This window comes from Cyrtonyx montezumae, unplaced genomic scaffold, assembly GCF_038088225.1.
Source record: "Cyrtonyx montezumae isolate F1298 unplaced genomic scaffold, pur_monq_1.0 scaffold_3, whole genome shotgun sequence".
NCBI lineage: Eukaryota > Metazoa > Chordata > Aves > Galliformes > Odontophoridae > Cyrtonyx > Cyrtonyx montezumae.
The window spans coordinates 147,441,159-147,465,062 of NW_027072034.1; the positions used below are offsets into that span (position 1 = coordinate 147,441,159).

At 39.7% G+C, this 23,904-nt stretch overlaps 1 protein-coding gene across 1 annotated transcript in view; it reads right to left on the reverse strand.

The window, feature by feature from the left end:
• Positions 1-2,359: 2,359 nt before the first annotated feature.
• The window catches only part of LOC136053041 (uncharacterized), a 37,631-nt gene continuing 16,086 nt past the window's right edge, over positions 2,360-23,904 (reverse strand). The window contains exons 7-13 of the mRNA XM_065743602.1: positions 22,432-22,535; positions 19,984-20,084; positions 17,944-18,094; positions 13,375-13,510; positions 11,251-11,362; positions 4,444-4,544; positions 2,360-3,075 (exon numbers count right to left, since the gene is read on the reverse strand). Coding sequence (XP_065599674.1) covers positions 3,037-3,075; positions 4,444-4,544; positions 11,251-11,362; positions 13,375-13,510; positions 17,944-18,094; positions 19,984-20,084; positions 22,432-22,535 — 744 coding nt within the window. The 3' untranslated portion in view covers positions 2,360-3,036. The remainder of the gene's footprint in view (positions 3,076-4,443; positions 4,545-11,250; positions 11,363-13,374; positions 13,511-17,943; positions 18,095-19,983; positions 20,085-22,431; positions 22,536-23,904) is intronic.

Below are 23,904 nucleotides of genomic sequence, written 5' to 3' on the forward strand. Positions count from 1 at the left end.
TGAGGACATGTAGTCAGTTCTTGTTGCAGCAAGTACAGCTAACACAAAGATACCTTTTCAGAAAAGACTGTACATTGAATGCTTCTAAATAAGGTACATGAGCAGACATTTGTCGCAAAAAGGTGGAAAAAAAAGAAAAACACCGCTCAACTCCAGGTGCATTCCTTTAGGGAAAAGCAGAGTTAAGTCTGTTAATATTCAGGTCACTTCTCAGGAGCCCACCATGACCTCACTGTTTTCTTGACTCAGCAGAAAAAAAAGTTTATGAAAAAAACTCTAAAACACAGAAGTAGTTTGACTCCATTAGTATTAGTGGAGAACTTTGTTAACTCTTTCCTACGAAACAGGCAAACCTAGATACCTCAACCAAACTGTTTGAGACTTAAAAAAGTGAAAGGTTTCAAAACAGGAAAGTTGACTCTTTCCTTGCATATGACCTGTAACTTAAAATATTACTGACTAGAAAGCTTTACTTAAAACTGACCAATCCAGATTCCTGCAGGCTCTGAACATCTATGAAATACTTTGAAACAGCACACAGGCACACTGCTCTGAAATACTTGCTATCTACTGGAATCTCGAGATATGCTATCTCAGCTTCTAGTTTTATGAAAGAAGTGTGTTTCAATTGTTCCTTGGAAGAATAAAGCCCTAGAAAGCCAGTAACACAAAAAAATTCCCAGATTTTTTATATAACAAAGCTGGGATGTGTTGGAAATCTAAATGAGCTGAGCGTGTTATCCAACTTAGTCAAATATGTACGACCTTTCACAATAAAGATAACAATCATCCTGCTATGTAACAGGGAAATCTGATGAAACTATTCACATAATGGACATGGCAGAAAGTCTGGGGCTTCAAGCAGTGCCTAACCTTCACTTAGTGGAATATCTCCTGTGGCATGACATGCAAGGGTTCTGCTTTTTGTTTTTTTTTTCCCCAGCAGTTGCCTGTTCACTCTCTTATTGAGCAAATCACCACGTTCCAATTAGTTGGGCAGTAGGAAGGGCCAATTGAGGTGAGTGATGTAAATATGGAGGGTAGTATGAGTATCACGTGCTGAATGCATATGGCACTTAGAAATACTATGCATGATTTCCAGCTTCTGTGAAAGTCGTACATACCACTACGTGTGCCTTCAAACTTCAATAATGACCTACTGCAAGAATGGTGAATCATCTGATCTTCCTACTCTAGGTGAAGTATTGATAACATCAGTGCAAGCATAACCATTTTGTTACACGTTACTCTAGAATAAGATACATAATTATAGACAAAGAGTACACTGCATGACATCTTCCATTTAGATTACTAATTATCTACTTAATTATCTACTTATAGGAAGAAATGCTTAAATCTCAATGAAAAGATAAATAGCAAAACAAGTACTGTTTGCTACTGTTTTGGATCTTTGGATTTTTTGGGGGGTAGTGTTAGTTCTGTTCTTAAAAGCTACATTTGCTTATATATATGTACATAGATAACATATATATGTATAGAGACTATAACAGTGTGTGTGTCTATATATATAATTTAAAGTATACAGGACTATTTACTGTAGATCCTAGAAAGAACTGACAGATCCACAAACATTAGTATTTGACATCCAAAACCAGTCTTCTGGCATGAAGCAGCATCACTTCCCAGACTTCCAATCACAGTCTTTAGAAAAGACTGTTAAATATCACAGAATGATTTAAAAATACATATATTAAAAAACCCCAAACATTTAATGACACCACCAAACACTGGGAAAGGTGAGATGCTACTTAAAATCTGGAAAACTTCGAAACAAACAAATCTGCAATCTCTTGGAATCTCTCAGGGTACTTTCTATACTATATGTGTAAGGATGAACTTGTTTTATTAAATACTCTTATTCAATATGCTATGATGATAGGCTTTGTAGTACCCTAGTACTTCTATTTCCAGAGTAAACCAAATAACTCCTATGATAAAGGTGTCTGTTTTCAGCATCACTAAGTTAGAAGTGCATTTTGTTCTTTGTGTAACTACATAGGTACACATATCTCTGCTAAGATAGCACACTGGGTGAGATTTACAAGAATAAACTCATACTCATGAACTTAAGCAATCTCTTTAATATAACAAACATAACCAGCTTTGAATACAAATCGGAACCAACTAACAAAAAAGAAACTCAATAACTTTCAGAATGCCAAGAAGGGCTTATGCAGAACAGTGCACATTTATTCTGAGGTATTGTATCCATGAAAAAAAAAAACAACAAAAAAAACAACTACCCTCCAATATTTTACAAGAATTTTAGCAAGGCAAAAGCAGTTAGGGGGCACGTACTGAGTACACAGATGTAAACAGTGTAGAAATACAGAATATTAAAAACAACCAATTCAAAACTTTGGTTATGATAACTGATGCAACCTCATAAACTGAAGAAAAATAAGTCAGAGTAATGTAAAGTACCAGTTGATAAAATATGCTCATCCATGCAGCTAAGTGAAAGTCAAAAGCTAGCAGGATGAATTTATAAATATTTTCCTTTATTTAGTTACATTCTTTAGATGGATTGTCATTCCTTTTTCCATGGAAAGAGAACAACTGATGAAAAGCTTCCTTAGTCCACTGGTAAATTTACTTTCAAAGATTCCAACCAGGTGTTACAATAGATGTTTGTTTTGGTAATTGTTTTTTAATGTTCAGCATGAAATACAATCTCGCTCAAATGTTACAAGCATATGGTGCATGATTTTTTAGCATTTTGGAAGGTAAGTACTTGGAGATCGGTTGCTCCAGGAGGAACTGAAAGAATTTCATGTTTTCCCCTCTTGAGGGGTGACAAACTCCATGGTAGAGCTGGTAAGCCACTTAACATTTTATTTCAAACAAATAATATATTGGCAACCAAGATATATTAGTGGAATCTGAATTGTGACCTGCAGTGCATGTGCTTCTCAGAAAAATCAAGCTTTGTTTCAGATGTGCATCAGGAGCCTAAGCAGCACGAGGCTTTTCACGCTGAAACAATTACACCAACGCCATCTGCCTTAGGCACACTTAGAGGTCTTTCTTGTCTTCTGCTTCTCTTGAAGCGTTCTGAAAATAGAATAAAAATTGCATTTTATGATTGGGAAGATATGATAGCAGATGCTCCATTCTGCCCTCTTGTATCTGCTCACTATGCACCCTTCAGAGCTGTAGTCCCATCAATGCCATCCCACACGACATGTGCGTCTGATCCTAATATATTAACAACCAGGTAGGCTGCTGCTTCTTCTGTTATGTTACAGCTGAGATGTGCAGCAAACTAAGAAGTAAAAACTTTCTACTAACTCCTCCTCCTAGGGACAAATCAGTTGCATCCACAGCATGCTCAGAACTTTCCATACTCCCCAGTCAGAGGGGAACTCAAACTGTACAGATGTGTGTTTCAGACCATTAAACTTTTAGAAATGCAGCACAACTCCTACAGCTCATTACACAGGGAAGCACAAAGACACATAGACAGTGGTCTCAACTGCAACACAAACTGATTACTCAAGAAGTCTCTACAGACAGATAGGATGACGCTGGGAAATTAGTAAGCAGCTTCACATAATACAGGATTATAATCAGTTCAAATTTGCATTCTGATTAGCTGATTTCTTAATACATGACCAACAAACCACTCTTCTTCTGAAGTGGTCACCAGAATTTTAACATCAATATCTTTTCTCTCAAGGCCACTGCTTGTAAATAGACTGACATTCACGTTTATTCATCAATTTCAACCCAAATTAGGGTTAGTTAGCATGGAACATACAAACAACTCTCAGACAAAACCAAGCAGGGATCCCAGTTCTATCAGAAATAATTATTGTATACATTACAGGTACTACTGCCATGCATGTATACAAACCTGACCAAACAGCTAATTCAGCTTTAGCTTGTTGAATCTCTTTTTCTATTTTGTACTTCAGTTTGAACTTTTATACTTGCCTGCTCTTAGCATAGGCAGTTTGGTTTTTTTCCCCTCTTGCATAGTAATGGTATTGCAACACTTAAAACCCACTGTTGCAAAAGCATGTTTAAAGAGCAAACAAAATAAAATGACACCTATAAACTATGTATATACCACACACACTACTGCTATCATTTTCTTAGAAGCTTCAGTTTGGTCCTCACATGGGAAAAAACCCCAAAAAACAACAAAAAAAAACCCCAATCCTGAATCTTAGCTCCCAAAAGATATTTGAGTCTGCTGATAACCTGAAGTGCAAAGGAAAAGCTTTGCCATCCAATTCTTTCAAGACCACATTTTACTTTTTTTTTTTTTTTTTAATGAAGTTCAATGTGCTTCCATTTTAACTTCATGCTGTACTAAAGGTTTTGGTAAATTCTTTGCCTTGTACATAGCTGACAAACAATTCTGTGGCACAATTCAGAACACTGTGCTCACACAATGAGCCAGAACCACCCACCTACCTGAAGTCGTTCATACTCCTTCATCAGACGGTCATATTCTCTTTTGAGGCCTCCAGACTGCTTTTGAACTGCTGTCAATTCATTATTTGCCTTGTAGAGAGCTGTAAAATATCAGGATTTGCATTTCAATTATTAACTGTATTTCTGCAGTACTCCAGAGCTCTGCTTATGTATTAGGGCTCGACCGTACTAGACAGCCCTTCCTTGTGAAAGCTGAAATTTAAAATAGAGCATCAGAGATGGACACAGGAACAGATGAGGACACGGAAATGAATGACTTCTATTCACAAACAGCAACAAAAGGAGCACAGAGGAGCTGTACGAAAGGTAAGGGCAAGACCAGTAAACTTTGAGAGGAAAGAGAAAATGGTGAGACTGTTGTCTTATGCCATACAACAGGAGACAATTCCTGAAAAAACAGAATGCCACAACTCCAAAAGCCATCTTAAAAAGGAAGATGGTATTCAAACAGCGAGCAAGATTTTAGCAAATTAACTAAGGATATTCATCAAAAATGGGGAAGGGAGGTGAGACATTATTACAGGAGCACAGACTCCCATATTTTACCATGCAGGAGTTCATTCATTAGAACCACCACTTCATGGATGACAAAGCAGAAATGGTGGTGGGACAGACAACCACAAAGGCTTTTACCATTAAAAAAGAAAGATTTCTTTTGAAAAAGGGATAGAGAAATAATTAAGCTGAGAGCGAGTCTACGTTGCAAGCCTACTACAGTACAAAGCAGCCCAGGAATCCACAGGGGCTAATTTACAATGGGGGGTAAATCAGCATGAAGTTTCACAAAGCCATTACTCCTAAACCATTAAATGAACATTCAGTAAGGTCACTTAGACATCACGTTCCTTTGCTATAGGCATCTCACTTATCTGAATATGCTTTTTATTTTTTTCTGTAGCAGCACAGGCATACCCTAAAACCAGATTTACTTATAGTACAGCATAGGAACATTGTTAATGACAGCAGCTTTATCCTCCTTTTATTCCTACCACCGAGATCTGTATTTTTAAACATGGCTATTTTTCCTTTTTCCAATAACATGCACCATCTTTGTCTATGAGCTGCCTGAAAACAGACTGCTCTTTCCCCAGAGACCTCCCAGACACTCAAGAACTGCAGCACTTCTCTAAGTGTCTGTTCTCAAAAGACGAAGAGCTCAATGCTTCCTATTAAGCACCTAAATACAAGCACTTCAGTACAAGCAGCGTTGCACTCTGGGAGCTTACTCTTGTGTTCTGACACATGAGGACACGGATCCTGACCACCTTTCTACATGCAAAAGAAGACCTCCTCAGACTAGATTTTGTTTGGTTTTTTTTTAATTAAATTGAATGCTTAGATTCAAAAAAAATCAATCTGCAGTAGTAGTTATTACAATAATATTACTTTGTTTACCTGAAATCCTGGTCTACTAAAGTTAATTACATCTAAGATTACTAATTTAATTGTGGTCAGAAATTCATTCTGTATCCTTACATCACTCTTTTTACTTCACATTGCATACATATCCCTTTAATGCAATCTTGATGTCAGCAAGGCAAAACCTTTTCCTGAAGGCCTTAGTATTTGGAATTAACTGTGATTTCCACACATCCAATACGTAAACACTGTATTGTAATTACACTTTTTGATCTCTCTTTTCTTCTACGGTTTAAAATATTTATAGTAAAACTTTGAAATCACTCTGGAGTGAACAATGACAACTTGTTAAGATTCTGTTCCTTAAGCTGAAGGCAAAAACCATTCAGAATTTCACCTCTGCTACATTTGCTTTCAAAACTGTTTTTGTCCAGTTATTGTAAAAATATTCAGTTTTTGAAGAGCACATAATTACTGACCTACCACTATTTAGCTGTTTATAAGCAGCAGGAAAGCACTTCAGTTGCAACTAAAAACAACTGTATCATTAAAGTGTGAACAAAATGTCTTAAAATATCTGCAAATCAAGAAAGCAAACAAGCCAGCACACTGATTCAATGTTTTGACCAAAACAGATGTGTGACAGGAACAACTCACCTAACCCCAAAAGAAGAAAGCAAAGAGCAGACTGTCCTGTCCAACTGTGTTGGCTACAGATAAGAAAGCCAGCCTGCAGGGTGACATTCTTAATGCAGCCCACCTACATTCTTCATCTCCTCCTCAATTGTCCCCAGAACTTTAAGGACTGGATTTTGTGGAAACAACAAAAAGGAGTACTACATCTTTGCCAACATGAATTCTCCATCATGCCAGCTTCTCTGGGTGTCTTTTTGTCAAGCAACTGAGGCTCCCCACACATAGCTGCTCCACTCTTTTGCCAAGCTGTGAATGCTGCACACTCACACAGGTACACTGTCATACGGATCGCATCAGAGGAACGCCCAAGCACCATAAAACAAAAAATACTTTGTTTGCATAATACACTGAGTTATTATTTCCAGCTTCCATCTGACCTGCTGATTTGCCTCACAGGAGCCAGAGCAGCTGGACAGGCAGCAAGCAAAATCCAACAGCTGAGTGTTCCTACCAAGCAAATGCATGAGGAGGTGTAGGTGAGAGATGCTGCTCCTATGTTAATATGACTACAGAGAAATAGTAGTCACTAAGTCTTTGTATAAACAGAACCATGTTTCCTGCATGCAGCACCATCCCTTCGAGTCATCAGATATAAATATTTCTTGATGTGACAGTATGCAATGGCTCTCACAGTTACAATTTCATGGCTATAAAAAGTAAAACTAAGTAAGATGGGACACTGCTCCTAAACCTCCCTCTGCCATCAGCTCAATAACAGGTGACCACAGCCAATTCAGGTAACTGTCCTGTATCTCCTCTTCCCATCTTAAAAAAGAAAGCTGACAAACGGTGATTTTTTTTTGTTTGGTTCAAAGAACTTGAGCGGTGCTCCAGTGGAGCTCAACACATGTGCAGTTTTCATATATGTCACCAGTCTGCCTGACAACACAAAGGCCAAGCTGAACCCACACCAGTGGCAACAGTTCTATGAGATGTACTCACAATGCATGTATTAATGACCTCTGTCTTTCCAGCAATCTTCATGTTGTAAGTCTTCATATTTGTATTTTCAAGAATAGTCTAAAAACTATTTCAAAACTAGACATCCATACACACTGTTGTTCTCATCTGTCTCCTACAGTGCTATGTAACCACGAAATAAAAATACCTGTGACACATTCTGCACACAAAGCAAACCTCATTAAATTAAAGAATGCACAGAAGTTTTATCCGAATCTTCTCCTGCCCCCACTGTACATCTGGAACAAGAATGCATATAAAGAAAAAGCATTTTCAGGTAACAGTTGAAGTTCAATGGTACCTAAATGAGTGAAATCCTAATTGCAACAAACTGGTCAGGATTCTGCCATCAGGTCTGTTCCACTGTGAGACCAAATCAATACCAGTTGTTCTGTATGAATTTCTCTTGCATAAAGTGGAAGCATCTACCATACACTATGACCTGAGACAGCAGAATATGAAACAGTACACCACTGCAAAGCCTCCCTCCTGCCCAAAGGGTCCTGATACAAACAGGCATTTCAAACACAAGCATTCCCACAGCAAAGCATCTGTGAGCGAGAGAAGAAAGTTAATGCACTTAAAGTCCCATTTATGACTCCAGACAAAGGACAGCTGTCAAGACAGCTGCTTCAGAGAGCTTCTCTTGATTCTGTCCTCATCTTCAACTGGTGATGGTTTAATTTGTTCAAACTTTTTGAATCAATTTCAGAACTATCCAAATGAAACAAAGCAACATACCAATACTTACACGTACTACATCTGTCACAATTAGCATTTGGGATAAACAAACATTGCAGTAAAGTTACATTTTACCAATAAGAAAATCTAAAATGCACATACAGTTGCCTAACACTGTCCCAATATCACACTGTCTTTCCCTTCCCCGTAGATATCCCATAAGGATCACTGACATCAGCAGCTACAAACAGCTTTTAACTTTCTCAGTCACGGTTTTGTTAGAAATTTAGCTAGTGTGTAGCAGGAAAAACATTCCCACCTCTGCACTGAATAGTGCTAGGATTACTCACTTTAGATACTGGTGAGACACTTTTTGTAACAGACAAGTATCAGTTAAAACACCATCCCAAAGTTCATGAGGAGTCAAGTTGTTACATGCCTAGGTATGCCAAAAACGGATTTAGGCTCCACAAGTGCTGACCCCACTGCTGGGGACCTTTCAAGCTGTCAGTATGTGGGTCTGCAATAAAGGACTGAAAAACTACACCCTGTTCCTTCACTTTGAAGTAATAAAAAGGCCTCAATTGGGATAAGAAAGTTTTAAGTTTGAAAACAAAACGAAAGTGGCTGAAATTTTTGACACCTGATTCCAATCTTCCTTCACAATTTAGTAACTTCACTGCTCAGTCTCTCTGCCTTGTACTTTTACTCCTCATCTCCATCTATCCGAGCATGTTAAGTTGCAAAATATCTTATGTCAGGACTTCTTTTGTGGTTAACTGAATAAAAATAGAAGGCAGATTTCATTTCCTGTAAAAGGTAAAAAGTTGAAGAAGTAGAGATGAATCTAGTTGAAGTTTGTAACATGCACTGTCTACACCACAATTTCAGTCAGAATTTCAGGAAAAGGAGACATGCAGTATTTTTTCTTACAGAAGCTGTAAAGAACATTTTTCAAAACCTTACAGAAAATTTACCTCTCCCCTCAAGCCACAGCACAAATTACATGCTGAACTAAGTTAAGAAACGCAAAACAGATTTACACTTGGGATGGCAGGTCCTAAGTGCTGCTCTATTGAGGTACCCTACATTTCAATACTACTATGAAGTAATGTATCATCACCAGGTGTAAGTAAGTTTACAAATGTACTACGCCAGATAAGTTGATATTTGAGACTACTGAATGAAAAACCCAAATTTCTGACTCTTACTTATGTTACAGCAGTAAAAAAGTAGTTTTGTTTTTTATAGTTTTGCTCTGTTTCAAAACTAAGTACCACCTACATTCTTACTGCCATCCTCCTCCTCCTCAAATGTCCCCAGAACTTCAGGGACTGGACTTTGTAGACACAACGGAAAGGTTATTTCAGTCATACTCAACAGCATGCAGAAAATTGAAAAGCTTGTTACACTTCTTTTTAACAATCCCAACTTTCATTCCTGTAGGGCATTTCTCACATTTAGTGAGCATAAAACTCAACATTTACCTGCTCAGTTGGAGGAGTTTCAAAAAAACCACCAAGTTCAATTCACAGGCAGACCAACACTCCATAAAAAGCTGTGTCTACAGATGTGTTCCGCATTTATTACCAAGCACTTCCAGTTTGCTGGACATCAGTTTCCTCAAAATAAGGTATATGAAAATGTATAGAAACCTAAGATAGACAAACACTCACACCACCTAGCTGATAATGTTCATTAACGTGACCATGAGATTTTCTGTGTGAGATTTTGGCTACAAAAGGGGGTGGCAACAGGAGGAGGGCTACAAATATTTCTTGATTCATTCCTTAAGACCCTTCTTTTCTCCCTCCAACAAAAAGACTTAAGCATGCCTTAATTTATATATCTTTTAGGTAGACAACAGCCTGCAGAGAGAATGCAGCTGAAGCAGCATGTGGCAAATTTATTTATTCCTCCATTTTCTCAAGTGCTACTGACTGAAAAGCTTACATTGTATTAGCATTACATACCATCAGTTAGTTTGAAGAAAACATATGCATTTATGTTTTCCATTGATTCTGTCACTTCAAAGGCAGCTTTCCTACCTTTCTATATGAAAACAGCAGGAGTGGGAAAACCCACCATCAAACCCGCCTGAGAATGTGAATTAATGAGACCTTCTATTTAGAGACTCTTGTTGCTTCAAGCCTAGCTGAAAACAACTGCTCTGTTCTTGTTTGCCCTCCCGGTGAACAACAGAAAGCATTTCATAAAATATTTGGTGTTGCTATTCTTGCAGCTTTGTAGCAGTACCATGCAATATGAAAGCAGTACTGTGTTTTGATGACAATGTGCTATCTGGTACCACAAAAATCTGTGTTTTGTAATAGCCTGCACATCTGATTAATGCTTACAAGATCGCAGGCAGTGTTATCTCAAAAACACTAATTTCAGATGAGTAGATGTTCTCAAGTCTAGACAAATCCAAACAAGACAGAACTAAACAGGTTAAATCTGCTTTGTTTCAACTTGGATTGCCACGAAGGCAGTTTTGACAAACCAAACCTTACACACGGAAGATGCTAACAAATGTCATGATATAAACTGCAAGAAATGTTTCCTCACAGACTTGAAAAGGATTTAAAAAAAAAAGCTAAATCCTCTTCCAAAAGAGATACATATATTTAAAATACCAATTAGACTTTTCTGCAACCTGGTTTATAAAGCTGCTTCCTATAACAAAAACCTCAACCATATACACCCCCATTTCACATAAAGAGATTAGTTGTTATGTGACATAAAAGATCAGTCTAATGCCTGCAGAAACCTGCAATACATTCCATATCCTCTAGATCTCATTGGTGAGGATAAGTCAATACCATAAAAATCCGTCAGTTCAATTTGTTTACAATTAGTTTAACAAAGGTGCTCAAATTATACCACTGACATTTTCATAATGAAAACCTGCTAAAAGATGGTGGTGGTGGTGATATATTTTCCCAGTCCCTAATCAAACATAATGAAATCCCAAACCACATGTTCCTACATGCTGCAGTTGCTTAACACAACCACAAGAATAAATTTCTGACCTCTCACATTGAAAAGATCTTTTTCTTAATTACTAAAACAATCCTAACCAGTATTTACCATTTGATGTCTTCTTTAACTCTGCTTTCAATTCTTCAATTTCCTTCCTCAATTTTTCACTAGTTGCTTCTGCCGCTTCTTTATTTTCACTGCTTCCTTTTTCATTCAAGGCCTATTAAAAACCACAGATGCTGCCATTAATTCTGGTTAATTTAGCTGAATATTAATGACAAACTATCAGAGAAAGTCAATCTTAACCTTGCAAAGCAACAAGTTGTATCAAATATCAATATAATACAGCAGATACTCAGTTGTTCCAGGGAAATAAACAAATAAGAAAGGAAAAAAATGAAAGAAAAATTGTTCAATGTTTAAAGCCGTTATCAAGCCTTGTTCTGCATGTTGGCATAGGTACGTCATCGGCTCCCAAGTAAAAGTAGCTGGTATCTCTGCAACCTTTGTGTTGCTCTTCATGAAAAGACATACTAGGAATGCACAACAGGACATTGCCACACTTATGTTCAATTTGTTCTAATAATTAAGTTATCCTGTTTTATGTGTCACAAATTAATCATTTTAGGTTCATAGCTACTTTTTAATCTTCACAATACCTTGACAGCTAGAATAGACTTCCACTGAAATTCAAATAACAACTAAGAAAGGATTCAAGAAAAGCCCTGTAAGTACTAGACACAAGAGCAGCACGCTCCCTTGTACTTTCAGAATGTTAGCATTACCATACTTCTGTATGTTCTTATCACTAAATCACCAGCACCAATTCCTTTAAGTATTATACACTAAGGATTAGACTCCCTAATTAGACCCTTTGCTCATATTGCTTCTAGTAGCTAAACAAGCAACACCTTTGTTAAAAAAAAAGGCAAAAAATCAGTTGTGAAACCTTAAAGGGATTCCATTTGACTGTTGGTAACAAAACTATAGCCTATTTATTACAAGGCCTCACACTGTCTTCTGTACTTCATTCTCACCTCAACTAATACACTTATTTTTGAGAACATTAAGCCCTGTGCTTCATGGAACTTCTAAAAAGCATATAGCACAAACCTAATGAACTAGGCTGCACAGTATTCATACTCAAAGCCAGAGTGCCTCATCTCTAACTGCCTGTACCACTCTCTGATGGCAGAATGAAGCGCGCACAAAAAAAATAAAACCCAGAAATTCTCGACATTCATTTCCAGCACAATGGAGACCCAGCTACAGCATGGTGGTTGTAACTGTGGATACCACTGCTTTTGCAAATCATGAAACCAAAAACACAAATAGAAACGGACAGGAATGCGGTTTCCAGTTTCTGGCTATCACTTACAAGCAGCTAAGAGAATGTGTTGCTTGGGAAACACACTTAAGAGTGAAAGCAGTACAAAAAGAGGACTTTTGGCCAAATCCCAGCAGGGATTTGAGGAAAAAGCATACCAGGATGCAGCAAACAGACAAGTTCCAAGGCTATGGCTGAGAGTCTGGATCATTTCAACAGAATATCAGACTCAAAGGTTTCAGAATCATTCCACACTTGGGAAATACGTCACACACACTCTAGTAATTCTTATTTCACATCACATCTCGAACACCTACACGTTCTCTATCCTTCTAGTACCTTTTGCCCAGAGATTCTTCTTTGTCTAGAGATTTATTACAAAAAAAGCCAAAAAACCAGAGCTGGTAGCCATAGATACCACTCTGGACAAGAGTAGAAGGAAACTTACAGACATCTGCAGTGACGTTATTTTGACACTGCCAAAGTGTTGTGCAAACCTTCCTATCTTGGATATCTGTAACTTAGCTTATTGTTCATTCTACTCCAACAGAATGGAACGTAGCCAATGAGAAGAAAAGATTTCATACATGTAGACAGACATTTGTTGATTTCCACTCCTGCATACAATTATATACTGAATCACAGCAGACAAACAATAGCTTAATTTTGTTAAAAAAAAAAAAAGTATAGTAATTGGACCACTGTTTGTTTGGTTTTTTTCTTTCCAGGTAAGAAACGTTTGGTACTGTCCTCATTAATAATACAGCAGAACTCTACTGAGAAAACTAAAAAGACAATTTAGAGCTGGAACAACACCAGGAAAAAAAAGTCTACAGTACATAATCCCCAGATTATTTTGTACTACTTCATGGGTAAGAAAATAGCTAAAAATGTATAAAAGATACCTCCTGTAGCCTTTCATTCTCAGACATATATTTTTTGGCTGCTTCAGTCGCGTCGTTTACTTGTGTTTCCAGAGCTGCATGAGATGCCATGCTTTTTGCCAACTGAGTGAGAAGTGTAACAGTACGTCTCAAAACACTGGTGAAGAAACACAGTGAACAGCACAGTAATTCACAGTACAAATATAAAACAAAAAACAAAAAAAAAAACAACAAAAGAAACCCAACTCACAAGAAGAACAATCCCCTTTTGCCTCTCTTCCAGCATCAGATGTGAAAATAAAACCACAAAGGACTACTTAATGCACCTGAAGGGGAAAATCCAGGCTCAAAGATAGTAACAGTGAAGTTAAAAATCTCCTCCCCAAAAATCTCAGCTATTAGGGACTTAGAGACCTACTTGCTTGAAAGATGAAATATACTTACACAACATTGCGTTTTAAACATGACTGATCTCTGAATACAAGATCCAAGCAGCATGTATTGCAATGAGAATGGATTAAATAAAAAAACAACAAAACAAACACCACAAATGCTTCCTAAAAGGTCTTACAAGAATAATCTTCGGAATATTTTATTAACTCTTACAGAGTTAACGCCTTGAATCAAAGAAAGGCCAAAGCAATACTAAATTTATTCCTGTAGTATGACTATACAGATTGTTAAAAAAAAAAATTGAATATCCTAACCATTTATTTTTGTAACTGAAGCATGTTAACAAGCATGTAGTGCTTTTCATCTGCCTTCATTTCACAACATGAGGTTTCTGTCAGCTTATCCCTCTAGCCTGTGTGGCTCTCTCTGAAGAGCAGCCCTGCCCTGCTCTCCAACCACTCCAGTCTGGGCTTTTACAGTCTGGAGACTTGCTGGAAGCACACTTTAACTGATCATTCAAGTTGTTAGCAAGGTCATTAAGTGCTATTGGGTCCAGTAGCAATCCCAGAGAGATACCACTTGGAACGTGCATTACTGATTAAACTCCTTTGAGTCCAAGATCCAGTGAATTTCCCACACACCTTTTTCTCCACTTCTGAAGACCATCTCTCTCCCATTAGACTGTGTGTGCAACTTTAGCAATGCCTTTGCCATTAAGTGCTCTGCCATTTATCCTTATAGCCAATGATCTCATCACAGAAGGCAACAGTAATGACTGAATCCTCCATGGCCCTAGAAAGTGGTGTAAGGTCAGAATAGCTGAGACGAAGCTAATTTTTTTTTTCCTCCTCTTGAAGGGACGCAACATGTGTCTTTCTGCAGTCATCAGAAAACTCCCTGATCACCATGATCTTACAAAGATGACAGAACATGGTTTTGCAGTGACACTGGCCAACTCTCTCAGCATGCAACTGTTCTAAGAACCTGCAGAGCTGCATAAATCCAATTTGCTCAAGTTCTCCCTAGCTGCACCTTCCACAAGGCTCAAAACAAACCAAAAAATGCAAAGTAAGGTTGGTAATGAGATGCCCTATGCCTTGTTCTTCTCCTCATCCTTTGTAATTCAGGTCCTTTTCCCACCAAGCAGTGGGCCCAAGTTTTCTTTAGCTTTCTTTACATCTTCAGGCCTCCTCATTCCTCTATGGTTTCAACTCCAGCTGAGCTTCAGTTATCCTACTGCTATACCTGCATAATGAAGCAACGTTTCTGTACTTCTCCTAGGTGGTCCACCTCATTTTCACATTTTATGTACTTCTCTTTTCATGTCTCAGCTGAATCTGGGTATCACTGCCGATCCATCCCAGCCTCCTGCCTTGTCTACTTGGCTTTGTGCACATTGAAATTGTCTATTCTTTTCCTCCAGGGAAATCATCCTTGAAAAATCTATCTGTTCTTCCAAGCCTCTATTTTCCACAACAGTTAATTACTGGATAATGCTAAGGAGATACTTAAATATGATAAAACCTGCTCTCCTGAAGTCCAGAGTTGCAATTCCACTACTTATCTTTGTTTTGTGAATGAGAACTCTATAACCTCACAGTCACAGCATCTATAGCTGCCCCTGACATCTTCAATTAGTCCTTCCTTGTTTGTGAGCAACAGCCTGTCCGAACACTTTTTAGTTCTATCATCAACCACCTGCATTAAGAAATTGTCTTCAGCACATCATGGAAACTAGAAACCTCCTGGATTGTTCACACCTGGCTCTACTGCTCCTCCAGGAGGAGTTGGAGTGACCTAACCCTCTTCTTCTTAACTACCAGGGCCTGCAATCACAAGTCTTCTTCCAGTTGTTTAAGGAACGCCTGCTGGAGAAAAACAAGTAGATGAAGCCATCTACAGCAGATATCTGTCTTGCTCTGTCCTCTATTCCTTAACATAAATTCACTGAATGGCTCATCACCATTTTCCAAGGGAAGGCTTCATGTGCTCCTACCAATTCCTTGGCAAAATAGAATGGCTACTCTCTCCTGCTCTGCCTGTATCCATTATTTCAGCACTCCAGTCATACAAGCTATCCCAGTGTCTACATAATCCTAAAGCAGGCATAGAAAACATGCACATCCATCCTAGCAAGGGAGCACGAGAAGCAGAAAAGTCCTTGACTCCATGTAACCACTGCTCAGCAAGAACTAATACACGGTGTTCTCAACTTTATCTTATCCTAAATCCAAAATACAGCACCAGAGCAGCTCCTGGGAAGTAAATTAACTCTATCCCAGCCAAACCCAGGACACTGCAACTGTGAACAAACTTCTAAACAATTCTTTTGTTTCCCACGTACATATTTTTATGCTGCTTTTGCATGTGGAGCATGAGAGCTTTGTCTATTGTCCATTAACAGATAAGCAAAACTACTCTACTAGAGCAAATCTATTTTCTATTAGAGTCTTTAAATTTTTGCTAAAGGTCCTCAAAAGCCCATCAGCATACTTCAAGCACAAAATTTTTATCTGCAATTATACCTACTAGGGTCACCAGACAGGTTTTCTTCCCTGAAAGAAAACTGAGAGCATGATACTGGATTGTTCAGAGAAGGGCAACAAAACTGGTGAGGGGTCTGGAGCACAAGTCTTATGAGGAGCGGCTGAGGGAGCTGGGATCGTTTAGTCTGGAGAAGAGGAGGCTCAGAGGAGACTTTATCGCACTCTACCACTTCCTAAAGGGCGGTTGTGGTGAGGAGGGGGTGGGCCTCTTCTCCCTGATAAATAATGACAGGACGAGAGGGAATGGCCACAAGTTGTGCCGGGGAAGATTTAGATTAGCCCTGAGGAAACATTTTTTCTCTGAAAGAGTGGTCAGGCACTGGAATGGCCTGCCTAGGGAGGTGGTTGAGGCACCGTCCCTAGCACTGTTCAAGAAGTGTTTAGATGAGGTGCTAAGGGATTTGATTTAGTAGTTGGGTAGGGATAGTGATAGGAGGATGGTTGGACTAGGTGATCTTGTAGGTCCTTTCCAACCTAATGTACCTATGAACCTATGAGGACCAGCTTCTAACTAGTATAGGACGCAATCCAACCATTCCTCTCTGGAGTAGGGATCACAAACACCGTTTGTGCACATTTACTTAACCTTTCTGCAGGAGGATGAAGAACATGACACATTCCTATTGCTATTGTGCAAGGCTACACACAACTTTGTTTTTTTTTTTTCCTTTTTTTGTACTCTATTTTGTTGAAGTCTCTTCAAGCACAGTGCTCCACAGACTTGTCCAGGTAACAATCAAGACAATCATACAAGTGGAACAAGTCGATCACAAGCCTCTGAAGTTCCAGTTCTGAGCTATTTTTAGTCTGAGAAATGACAGGCAACTCAACAAAAGAAGAGGGCTAGCATTCTTTGTTCAAAATCACCGATAAAATGCAGAACTAGGAAAACATCTGACCATTTCCCTATTCATTCACATTATCTGTTCAATTAGTTCATGTGCTCCTTTGTCCATCTGAGAAAATCAGCAAGTTGTCATGGCTACTGTGAAGACGTGCAGGTACTCTTGGCCGCTACTGGCAGCTCAAAGCTGTCCTTTCTTTTACCCTGTGCTACTAACTGTGTTTAAGAAACCTCAAAAGGATATCACTTAAGGTCATAATACCCTATTAGGCCAGCTGCCATAAAGTGTTCGTTGGATCTGAAATAATATCTGAAACTCTCCTTGAAAGCTAGAAAATTATCCTACAGTTCTTATCTTCTGGGCTTCAGTTGAAGTCAGATACAAGTTATGCTTCTTAACACAGCGGGATGAAATTTTTTTTTCATATTGATGAAATATTAAAAAATTACCAGCTTACAACATATTGTTTTAACAGTACTTTGTTTTTTGAACTTTTAAATCCCAGTTTTCTTTGTTCGAAAAACACAGAGCAGTTGGATAACGAAGGAAATGAGTATTCCCTGAAGAAACTTCTGCAAAACATGTTTCTTAAACATTTCAAATGTGGCTTCTCACGTGTTGCTCACACATCCTTCCAATATTCAAACACTTGTAAAATATCACTTCCCCTGGTCTTAACTGCCACATAGCCCATTTGCTCACACTTAATTCCTTTAATTTCTTAAAATCAGACTTTTGATAATATTTAGGTTGTACTGCTTTGTGTAATATATGTGCTATATAGAAATTCAAAGTGGTATACTTACAGCCACAGAAATAAGGAAAAACCTGAGATATAAAGGTTTCTTTGTGACCGGAAGAGTTTCATCTGGATATGATCAATGGCATTGGCATTGACATTTGCAACCTTCTCAATCACCTGAATGGCTGAGTACTTTCTAACTTCTCTAACAGCATCTGTAAACAAAAACAGATTGTTCTCAGTCACATATCTGGGTATGCATTCATGATAAACCAAACATAGTACTAGAAATATGCATTTGGACACATTGTTCAGAAAACAGTAACATCAGTTGTATTATCCACAAAGCTTAAAAATAGATCTTATTAAATCACTGAAGTAATAATTCAGTGAATAATAAGTAATAAATCACTGAAGCAAAACATTTCCAGAGATATGCCAAATCATTGACCAAAATATACTTGAACATTTCCAGCATCTGCACTCAGACACCAAGAATCTGTACAAACACATTGTGCATAGATTAGCGAAGATGCAACAGCATCAAAAAGTTGATGCTGACAACACGAATTAAAACCCAGTCAGTGGACAAGCAGTAAAAACATGGAAAATTAAGGGAAAAAGATGAGACACCATCTGAAGTATTTGCCTCACATGGAATTTGCTACATGAGATAAAGAAAACAGAGCAGGTTAAGCTACACCTCAGCTTCCTTTCAATACCTTTACACAAACTTTCAGCTTCATTTCATCCATCACATACTCCTTACAGCTCTCAAGAGCAGGCAATATGCTGCCAGCAAATCTCAAAGGACAAATCATTAGGATTTACACCTTCATAAAAGCAAAATCTAACCCAATTAAGAATTTGCATTGCAATCTATGATAGTACAGTACCTAGAACCTCCCCTCATGCATTAAAAAATATATATTTATGATATAATCACTTCCTGCAGTAGACATTGCCCACATGCATTAGGTTGCTGCTGCATTTCCCAAAGCACAGAAAATAAGCTCAATTGAAAAATATGAGTAACATCAGTTACAGCTGTTTCTCTTTTAAAGTGTTCTTAAGTTTCTTCGTCTGTTTTTACAAAATGGGGGAAAAGATTTGAAGTGAAATTTCAAACAATGTAATGAAGACTAAGAGCAAACAAAATACTATAATTTATGAAGAATCCAGTCCTGCAGTAATCCATCATCTAATGCTACGGGGCAAGAATCTTCTCACTGCTTCGTCCCAAACCTAGCTTTCATCAAAAATCAGTGACCACTACCAACTTAAATGCACGCTCTGATTAAAGTTTCCAACTGGAGTTCAAAGAGAGTAAATTAAATTAATCAATACTTGATCTACTTTAAGAGATTCTCTCTCTCTCCCTCTCTCTCTTTAGAAATATATAAGTTATTTGCATTTCACTACTTTTGTTATTATCAAGAATATGTTACTGCAGTTTACTCTGACTTTTTACACATGGAGTGCATATGTGTGTTTCCTTCAGCAGTAGCCTGGAATTAAACAGCATTTTAACTGTAAGGTGGTGGAAACAATCCCCTGCTATCCACATGGAAAGAACTATTTCTATCACAGAAATATGAGAAATACCTCACACACAAACCAGTCAGCACAGGCAGCCACGCAGTCATCATTCAAGCTCCAGTTTCACTAAAGCTTTATTCCTACATAGGCTCCAGCAAATGTAGTCAACAGTCAGACTGTATCTGTGCTGAGCATAAGTACTCAAATAGCTCAGTGCTTTGATATCTTCTGATACATTATTTCAACAGCAGCCGAGAGAAAGAGTGCCATCTACTGCAGACTGAGCGGTTCAGCCAAACAGACTCCTTGTGTAACAAACATCTTGTGCAGGAAAACGAAACCAAGCAGCAGCCTAGACCAAATCATTTTTGCTCTTAATTTACTCCACTGCTAGTGCATTTGAATTCCTGACATGAATATAATACAAGACCTCTTCCATTCTAGTGGAGTTTCAAAAGAAATCAGCTAGGTTACAGTAGGCTTGAATCCTTTCAATTAACTGCCATGAACTACATACACTAGCTATTTTTTTTTCAGGTTTATTAAACAATTATTTAATACTTACCAAGAAACAAGATAATCAGTAGAACTATTATCGTAAGGAACATTTTGTTCCAAAAGACAGCCATTTTGCTCCATAGAGGAATCATAAAAATCTTCTGCCATCTGTAAAACAACACTGTGTTATTCAAAATAATTAAGCAACAGAAGACAATAGCCTCACAGAAAAGAGCCTCGTTATTGATATGAGACTTAAGAAAGGTCTCTAAAAAGCTGTTTTAATCACCATATAACAACAAAAATCCAAAATCAAGAACCCTCCATGAATTAAGACCACACGTACCATATTTCAGAAGGCTCATCTTTTACACTGACTAGTCTGAATAATTATGAAGTAGGATTGTTATTAAATTGTAACTTGCAAATGACAAAAAAAGACAAGTCACACGTTTATATTTTGTCAAGAACCTCTTTTAAGAGCATAAATTTGTCGGCTAATAACCAACCTCAGACAGGAAGGGGTCTAAGGATGTTTAAAAAAATTAAGCGGTCTTCACCAACTGCCTCTTCAGTATTACATGGTGGAGCAAACTGTGAGAATCTACACTTACAGCACAAATGAACTTAAACCCCAAAGCAAGAACAGCAGTTCAGCTAGTTCTCGTTGCTGCAGGTTAGAATCCAATCCTGTAGGTTAATATCAGTGCTACTGTACAGATCGGTGGTACAGTAAGGTAACACCTACTTATGTCGTAAGGGCAGGAACGCAGGTATACTCATTGCTATCTGATCAATTCAGTAAATTTTCCAACTTTCATTATGTTAATTTACATTTTCCAGCAACTATTAAAATTCATCCTTTAACAAAGCAGTTTTCTACTTATTAAGAATGTAATTACCCCCAACAATGGTCTGCACTAAAAAGAACTAAAATATTTTATCATCTTGCATGTAAAAACCCTGTTTAGATCATTCAGTATAATCCAAATTGTTTACAGCAGACAGCTGCAGTCCGCATCACCCAAAAGTTTACTTTAAATAAGCCAAGCTACAGCTCTAATGAAACCTTGCTAACTCTTTCCATGTGAATCCCCATGTCTTATACCCTATAATTCTGATGTACGCACCTTAGACCAACTATACTGCCAAGTTTTACTAAGGCTAAAAATCAGATCTCTACTGCGAAGTCTTCTGAATTTTCATGTTTATTTTTCTTCAATAAGGAACGTTAACATTTATTAATGCAATACTGCCTTTTGGCAGCAGAAATCACATGGGTATAATACTTCCAAATTACAATCCTGGCCACCAGTACAATGCCAAAATCAAGGGGCAGTACAGCTCTGTCTTTCTGGATACCTGCACTTTTACACTGAAAATTGACTCATTCCGGGAACTTAGAACAAAAAAAAAAAATCTATCTGCAGTACATACTAAAATCACTGTGTTTAGTGTTTGAACAAATTCTGGTGACACTGCAAACTGTGCATTTGCTTTTCAGCCTTAAAGACCAGATCCAGGCCTTATCTATGTCGTAACAGAAACATATTTCAGTACTCCCAACATACCCCGCATGTGTCATCAGGCTAAAGGAAGTCTTGCAACTTGTTTCCTCACATAGGCCACTGTTCATAATCTGATTACAGCTCCCATCGTGCTATTCCCCTTGCAGAGGGCTGGACCTTAGACTCAAAAGCAACAGAAAATGTGGGAACTCTGCAATCTGCACCAAAACACTGAACTCCTCCTAAGCTGTGACACTGGCTGCAGGGGATTCAGCTGCTGCCAAGACTCTCCCACAGGTTTAAGAGATCACACTCTGCACACTGCAGCGTTTCCGTTTAGGTTTTGTTCCTTAGCACGTTACAGTAAAACCTCCATTCTTCATTCTAAAAATATCTAAAGATGAAGAAAGCCAACATTTAACAGCTTTACACAGCACCATGGCAGGAGCAAATCTTCTAAGCAGCTTTCTTAAAAAACAACAAAAATAATTAATTAACAACAACAACAACTTGATATCCTTGGAAGAAAATCCTAACTGCCTCTTGCGGTGAACCTAGCTGTATTTCCTCCAGTAATGAAAACAGCATTACCAAATTTGGAAAGCTACTTAGAAGAAAGGGCCCGAACAGCACTCTAGGGCAGGCCTCCACACATAACAGGAGCAATGAACACACTTTGTTTCTGTTGTATTTCTTTCCCTTACTACAGGCATTTACCTTAGGATCACTCTCATCGTCGGTATCGCGTTCTAGCAGCACTATTATTCCGTTCCCACATACAGAGGCCTTACAGCAACCCTGCCTGAGCCTTCTGCACCAAACTAAGCCTGCGGCAGTTGATCAGTGAGCGATCCCAAGCTTCCATCGGGCCGTGCAAAGGCTGCAAGCGATGAGCTCCGAGCGCCTCATTACTCCGCGCGCCCCACTGCTCCGCGCCCGCAGCGCCAGCGCGCACCCCGCGCCAAAATCGTCCCAAGAACAAACTGCGGGGCGGCCCGAGCTCGTACCTCAGCGGGGAGATGAACGGCAGGCACAGCACGAGCAGCACAGCCACCTCGCCGTACAGGAATGCGGCAACCGCCGTCCACTGGACAGTCATGGTCCCGGCGAGCTGCGGAGCAGAGCGGGACCTGCGGGGCAGAGCGGGGCTCAGGCGGCGCTCCGGATCTCCCGGCCCGGATCTGAGGGGTCCCTCCGCGCCCTCCCCGCCCGGGCCCGGCCTCCTCAACCGCCCCGAGGCGAGGCAGCCCCGCAGGCAGCCGGCCCCCCGTCCCCGCCCGCAGCCCGCTTCGCTTCCTCCTGCGCAGCCGAGAGCCCTCGGCCGCCCCGACCCCGTCCTCCCCGCCGTGGCAGCCCAGCCCTCGCAACCTCCTCAGCTTCGCGGCCTGATGGCGACGAGCCGCTCTGCAAGGGGCGGGGAACGGGGCCTCGCCCGAGAGGCCAAGCGAGCCCAGGCAGGCGGGCAGCGGAACGGAACGGGCCTTCCCACCGGCGCTAAGAGGCGGCGAGCTGCCGGCACAATGTGGGCCGGCTTGGAGCTGAGTGACACGGCGGGGGCCGGCAGCGAAGCCACCTGAGCGCCTGAGGGGAAGGCTCCAGCAGGCCTGTGCTCGTCCGGGCTATGGGCGGCTTTGAGAGGACGGAGTAATCCTTCAGCTCCACCCCGTCAGCCGGGGGGCTCCGTGAGAGCATCAGCGGCCCTTTCTCCGCTGGAGTACAAGCTACACGCTGAGAAAGGTGAAAATCAACGTCTTGCTTTTGCATTCGGGCGATGGTTAGATGCTGCAGGAGCCCGCTGCTCCACGTCTCGAGCTTGTTAGATCAGGGCTTTGACTTCGCTGCCCGGCGCCCTCGCTGGTTTCTGATGGTCAAGTGAAAGGCCGCCCCGCAGAAGCATCGTGCTGTGGGGGGATCAGGTTGGATATCAGGAAAGGGTTCCTCACTAAGCGTTGTTCGGCCCTGGAACAGGCTGCCAGGGCAGTGGGCACAGCTTCAGCTGCCAAAGTTCAGAGTCTGGAAAGCACTCTCAGGCATACGGTCTGATTTTTGGCTGGTGCAGGCCAGGAATAGGACTCTGATCGTTATGGGCCCCTTTCAAGTTGGGATATTCTATGATTCTATGACTCCTTAACATATAAGATCCCATAAAGCTGTTTTCACAAAAACAAAACAAACAAACAAAAAACCTGCCATTATTGATGAAGGCACAACAATATCTACCAAACAAGTTTCAAACAATCTCCAGCAGGCTTGTTTGGACCTCAGCAGTAAAACTGCATTCCTTCAAAGTTCCTTTCTGCCCTGTGTTGGGTGCAGTGTTTTTTATCAGTATTGCAAGGTATGCCCATCCATCTTCCCATTTCTCACCCATCTTAGCCACTTGCAACTCCTTTCTCCCAAATAACCATCCTCTCATCTCTTTTCCCTGTTGTCCCCAGTCTGGCTACATCTATACCCACATTTCTGATACCATTACTTGG